Here is a 6339-nt window from a genome sequence, read left to right as displayed (position 1 = left end):
TTTTTTGACCTACCCAATGGATTCGCAAAGTAGCCAAGCCTATCAATAAAGAGTTTGATTCGTGAGACTGCTTTGAAATACATCTTAATCACCAAAGCTTTATTAAAATATCAAGTTTGGGAGCAGCAGAACAGTGAGCGGACATTCCTTTCTTTTATCTATGTCTATTTTATCTATGTATTGTGTAATCCTACATCATTGTAGCCAGCTCCCGTTTTGGACGTCAATAACAACCACTCCATGTAAACTACATGCGCCCATGTGCCCATCATGAAACGAGTGCTGAGATGATGCTGGTGATCCTGTAGCATTCCCCTACCCTAGCCATGTCTATAGGCTAAAACTACGGCTGGTTCAACAGCAATCTGTTGTTTCTTTTTTATTCTGTCCATTCTATGATAGCATGCTCCTGAACCCAAGCCATTTCCAAATATTGTTGTTTAATTTGATTTAAAAAACCAAACTTATTAGAATGATTCACCGTCCTGTGTTTGTGATGATTACATCCAACTGGCATGCAATGGAATTTAGGAGCCGTCTGCTATTTCTGGAGAAGTGTGAATACGATCTGTAAGATGGGTCCATTATGTTTCTTAAACATTATATTTGGGAGCAGTATAACGGTGAGTGGACAATCTCTTTATGTTGGATCTTTATCCGGCTTCTATGAAAAGTTTGGATGTGTGTAAAACCCTGCATTGTCTGAGTTGCCTTAATATTATATGCCCATGGGGAGTAATTATGGTGCCTGTCACTCTATTTAGACATAGCCTATCTAAACCAAGTTGTTGATTCGTTTTGATTAGAATTAGATTAGAAGTATAGCCATAATGCAATTTACAGTAGGCCTAGCCCCTATATCAGTCTGAATGCTATGTTTAACAATATCTCCATATTGAAGTCATGCCTTACTTAGAACAATGTTGACTGCAGACATGGTCAACATATTTAGTCAAAATGGGATAGGCCTACATTTTTTTACTTTGTTTCTGTAGTCAACTTAACAAACTAGGCTTTAACAGACTAAGATTCTAATTGGAGTTGAAGGCAACACAATACATAACAGACTTGAAGCAACCACATATTTAGACATGGAGCAGGTTCTGATTGGCCAGTGAGGGGTTAAGCATCCAACTCATTGATTCATCTGCCCTTTCGTGGCACCACCAGCTACAGTGCCCATATACCCGCAGTGAAAATAGAGCCCTCTGTGAGAAATAGAGAAAGAAAAAAAGAATGTGAATTGGTGGGAATGAGAGGGACAAAGAGGAGATAAATAAAGAAAGAGACACGGAGATAGGAAAGCTGACGAGAGGAAAGAAGAGGACAGAGAGAGAAGTTAGAGAGCGAGACAGAGAGACTGAGAAAATAGCCCAACACTCATGCCACTATGATGCACCGTGTCTCACCTGGATGTCGACCTGTTTGTCCTGCAACATCCTCTGCAGCTCCACCAGGCTGTCTTTAAGGGAGTGGAGTTTAAAGGTGAGCTGCTCGGCCTCCCCGCGCGTCCCCGCCCGCCCCTCCAGCAGCAGGCTCTCACTGTGGACCGATAGCTCTGACAGGGAGGCCACCTTCTGCTCAATCTCAAACAGCATGTTCTGCAGGGACAGCAGCACACAGTAAGGCCAGAACAAACAGAGTGACCACCAGAGTGACCACAATCTGATTCACAACTTGACCGCAGTCACTGTTGCAGGGAAGAAAGCTGAGACATGATAGCGAACCCACAAATGATACAGCTAGGGCTAAAATATGTCAATGTCAGTAGAGACTCCTCTGAGTGAAACATTAAAAAAGTTCAAATTTGTAGATAAAACTATATTAAATATATTCACATCACCAAATAACTGATTAAAAACAGTTTTGCAATGAAGGTATACATTAGCAACCACAGCACTCTGTAGGGTAGCACCATGGTGTAGCCGGAGGACAGCTAGCTTCCGTCCTCCTCTGGGTAAATTGACTTCAATACAAAACCTATGAGGCTCATGGTTCTCACCCACTTCCATAGACTTACACAGTGATTATGACAACTTCCAGAGGACATGAACTGCATGAACTGACATGTTTTCCACCCAATCAAATGATCAGATAATGAATCTAGTACCGAAAGCATAAACTACAGCTAGCTAGCACTGCAATTCATAAAATGTAGTGAGTCGGTAACTCAAAGAGAAAGAAAATAGTTGAACGGTTTTCAACAAATTGTACCCGCAAAACACCAGTCTCAACGTCAACAGTGAAGAGGCGACTCCAGGATGCTAGCCTTCTAGGCAGAGTTGCAAAGAAAAAGCCATATCTCAGACTGGCCAATAAAAAGAAAAGATTAAGATGGGCAAAAGAACACAGACACTGGACAGAGGAACTCTGCCTAGAAGGCCAGCATCCCGGAGTCGCCTCTTCACTGTTGACATTGAGACTGGTGTTTTGCGGGTACTATTTAATGAAGCTGCCAGTTGAGGACTTGTGAGGTGTTTGTTTCTCAATCTAGACACTCTAATGTACTTGTCCTCTTGCGCAGTTGTGCACCAGGGCCTCCCACTCCTCTTTCTATTCTGGTTAGAGCCCGTGTGCGCTGTTCTGTGAAGGGAGTAGTACACAGCGTTGTACGAGATCTTCAGTTTCTTGGCAATTTCTTGCATGGAATAGCCTTAATTTCTCACAACAAGAATAGACTTTGTTTCTGGACATTTTGAGCCTGTAATCGAACCCACAAATGCTGATGCTCCAGATACTCAACTAGTCTAAAGAAGGCCAGTTTTATTGTTTCTTTAATCAGAACAACAGTTTCAGCTGTGCTAACATTATTGCAAAAGGGTTTTCTAATGATCAATTAGCCTTTTAAAATGATAAACTTGGATTAGCTAACACAACGTGCCATTGGAACACAGGAGTGATGGTTGCTGATAATGGGCCTCTGTACGCCTATGTAGATATCAGCCATTTCCAGCTACAATAGTCATTTAAAACATTAACAATGTCTACACTGTATTTCTGATCAATTTGATGTTATTTTAATGGACCTAAAATGTTATTTTCTTTTCAAAACAAGGACATTTCTAAGTGACCCCAAACTTGTGTACGTTGTAAACATTCATTCATAGGCTACGTTGTAGCAACCTCATGATGGGTATAGTGAACATTTGAGTATCATGTAGTAGCCTAAACCTATTGATGTTACATTGAGCTGGGTGAATGGAATAGGAATGAAAGTCATCAAATATGCTTTAATAGAAATAAGGCCATGCTCATAAAAAAAATAATTGTCCCCTCTCATCTTAAATGGCATCAATCACCACTGGTCAATATGGTATTTTCAGAAAGGGCAGCTAGAATACTGCTCCCATCAGGGAGACAGCTCAACTCTAACAGTCAATGATAACCCAATCCCAGGCCAACAAAAAAATGTCCTATCTAGAGCCTAAAGGGGTTCTTTGGCTGTCCCCATAGGAGAAACCTTTGAAGAACCATTTTTGGTTCCAGGTGGAGCCCTTTTGAGTTCTATGTAGAACCCTTTCTACAGAGGGTTCTACAAGCAACCCAAATTGGTTTTATCTGGAACCCAAAAGGCTTCTACCTTGAAACAGAAAGGGTTCACCTATGAGGACAGTCAGAGAACCGTTTTGGAACCCTTTTTTCTGAGAGTACTGTAACTAACTATACCACAACAACATGGACACAACCCCTTTCTTTATCTCAGGAACATCAACGTCCAATGATAGCTCTCTGTTCTCTTCCTCAAAGAGTTTCTATTGGCCGAGGGCAGTGAATGACAGTCCGTGTTCTGGAAGGTCAGAGGCCTCGTCTCCACATAAAGGCCTTGGCCACTGTTTTCATGAACCCATCAGAAGAGCTAGAGCTGCTGCTTCTTGGGCCTGCCTCATACAGTACACATACTGTATGCACACCACGTTCTCTGTCCTCCTTCCCTTTCTCTTTTTCATAATATATACTATTTTCTCTACTTCTCTCCCTCTCTATCCATGTTCCTCTTCCACCTCTTCCTTCAAATCTCCACGACAACACTTCTCCAATGAGAGGCCCCCCCCTTCCATGTTCAGACCATGGGTGAAAAGGGATAAAAGAGAAAAAAGCATGTTTCTCATTTCACTGAGCAGCCCAGAGACACAGTGGTAGGAGTGGTAATTCCCTACTGACATGGTTCCCTCCACAATAGTCTCCCCAGTGCACCACCTCCTCTCCATTCAGAGGAGAGCTGTGACAGTGTCATTCAGAAGGAGATGTGAATATCCCTCTCTCTCTGTCTCTCTCTCTCTTTCCCCCGCCTCCAACTCCCACTCTTAGCCTCTCTCTCTCCATTCCTTTTCCTCCTATTCTTTCCTTATCTCTCATTCTCTGGGAGATCCATTTCTCTTTCTCTCCCTTCGTCTCTACTCATGCCTCCTTTCAAGTAATATCACGCACATTTCCATCCCTCACGCTACACCCCCGTCCCCCGGCCACCCGGTCCCCCAGCCCTGCTCCCATTAACTCCAGCAGGGGGCTGTAGGCCCACAGAGGGTTGACCCTGCACATGCCTAGCCCTTAGACCTGAGCTCCACAGGAGCCATATGTAAACCTTAATCAGCTTATAGTCCACCCAGCTGCTCTCAGCACACACTTCATGGATGGACTACCTGGGACTGGGCCTCTGAGGTACAGTTATTATTAGGAGCCTGTTCCCATAGAGTTCATCTAAACCACTCAGGGTCACCCGTTTTATGTTTTGAGGCAATACCGGTCAATAAATGAACTTACTAAACCAGCAGTTCAAAAATGTGTTTGTTCCCTATAGTGGGCACTCTAACAGATCTGTGCTTCAGGGAGAGGTTGGTCCATACCACTAATCTAGGATCAACTTTGTTTACCACACTCCTAGAATGATCCACTAGGACCCCAAAACACAAAACTGTCTCTGGATCAGCTCAACTTCCACTTCCACCACCACACCAACCTGATCAAAGCTGGGGGTGGCATCACTGTGGTAACAGTGTGAGTGGGGGTGACATCACCATGGTAACAGTTTGAGAGGTGGACAAAGCAGGGCCTGGAGTACTGGGGGAATGTTCAGCGGGACGTCCCAAAGCTGGAGGAAGTCAGAGCAGGGGGACAGACCATAATCCTAATATCCCACACAGGGAGAGGGACAAAAAAACGAATCTAACTTAGGATGGTCATTCAGTGGGACAATAGCAATAGTGTGACCACATTATGTCTGCATCTTGGCTTGTGGACTCTATCAGACTTTATCCATTTATTTTCTAAAGCAGGTTTTTGTCAGAGCCAGTTTCAGACCTACATAATTTCACCCAGTAACAATACAACCACTACCTAGGAGAAGATATATGAGTGGGAATGCAATTCTCTGCAAAATGAGACTCAGAAATTGAAATCAGTACTATTTTTAAGCATCAATACAGGGGGCTGAGCCGTTTGGATCCAAACCTTGTATGGTGCTCCTGTGCACTGAAACCCCCAATAACACAACTCCAAAACCCTGACCTCCATATTTCCCGTCCCTATCTTATGACATCATCACCGCCATGCCCCTCACCTGGCAGTCGATCAGCTGCTCCTCCATGTCCATGTCCTCTGGGTGTGGCTGAAGGGCGGAGCTTAGTGTGGCCTTGGTGCTGAGCAACCAATGGTCGAGCTCCTCTGCCTCACTATGGTAACGCTGCAGCGCCTGCTCCTGCCTCTGCTCCTCCAGCTGCTCACTCAGACGCTCCTGTAGGGAGCACCACGACAACCACAACACTTTGAAATGGGTCATCTTTACCTTTATAGCCATTCATTGGTTAACTCCCATGTCACTATGACAACCAACTATTTTACAGCAACCACACTCCTTTACATTAAAACAATTGAATTGTACGTATGGTGTTAAGTATTCATCCATTCTTTCTTTATTCATTCACCCACCTCCAATAGCTGCCGTTTCCCAGAGGCCTTCATGCGGATGGTGGCCATCCTCTCTCCCAGGACGGTCAGGGTGGAATGGAGGGCCAGCTGGTCCCCTGGGTCACTGTCACTGTCCAGGCCGTCACACAGCTCTTCACTGAAACAGGTCTGCAGGTCCCCAATCTCATCCTGTAGCATCAGGATCTCATCCATCAGGGCCTGGGGGAGACGGGAGAGAAGGGGGAAGGAGGGGGAGGTCATTTAAACATGTAGTTGGAAAACAGTTCAGAGATTACGGAGAGAGTATGACATATTGACATTTTCAGGTTCAGTGAGTTGGCATTTGGTAAAAACCCTACAAGCACTGTGCCGTTACTGTACTGTTGGCATAGCAACAAGGAACAGCAATGTACTGTCTGTCCAATCCTGCACTGG

At 44.4% G+C, this 6339-nt stretch overlaps 1 protein-coding gene across 1 annotated transcript in view; it reads right to left on the bottom strand.

Annotated features, from left to right (window-relative positions):
• syne1a (spectrin repeat containing, nuclear envelope 1a) overlaps positions 1-6339 on the bottom strand; it is a 201305-nt gene that overhangs the window by 72663 nt on the left and 122303 nt on the right. The window contains exons 96-98 of the mRNA XM_052523863.1: positions 5926-6123; positions 5558-5731; positions 1410-1601 (exon numbers count right to left, since the gene is read on the bottom strand). Of these exons, the coding sequence (XP_052379823.1) occupies positions 1410-1601; positions 5558-5731; positions 5926-6123 (564 nt within the window). The remainder of the gene's footprint in view (positions 1-1409; positions 1602-5557; positions 5732-5925; positions 6124-6339) is intronic.

The sequence above is a fragment of the Oncorhynchus keta genome, chromosome 8 (genome assembly GCF_023373465.1).
Source record: "Oncorhynchus keta strain PuntledgeMale-10-30-2019 chromosome 8, Oket_V2, whole genome shotgun sequence".
Taxonomy (NCBI): Eukaryota; Metazoa; Chordata; class Actinopteri; order Salmoniformes; family Salmonidae; genus Oncorhynchus; species Oncorhynchus keta.
Note: the sequence above shows the minus strand (reverse complement) of the source record. Positions and strands in the feature narration are given on the sequence as shown.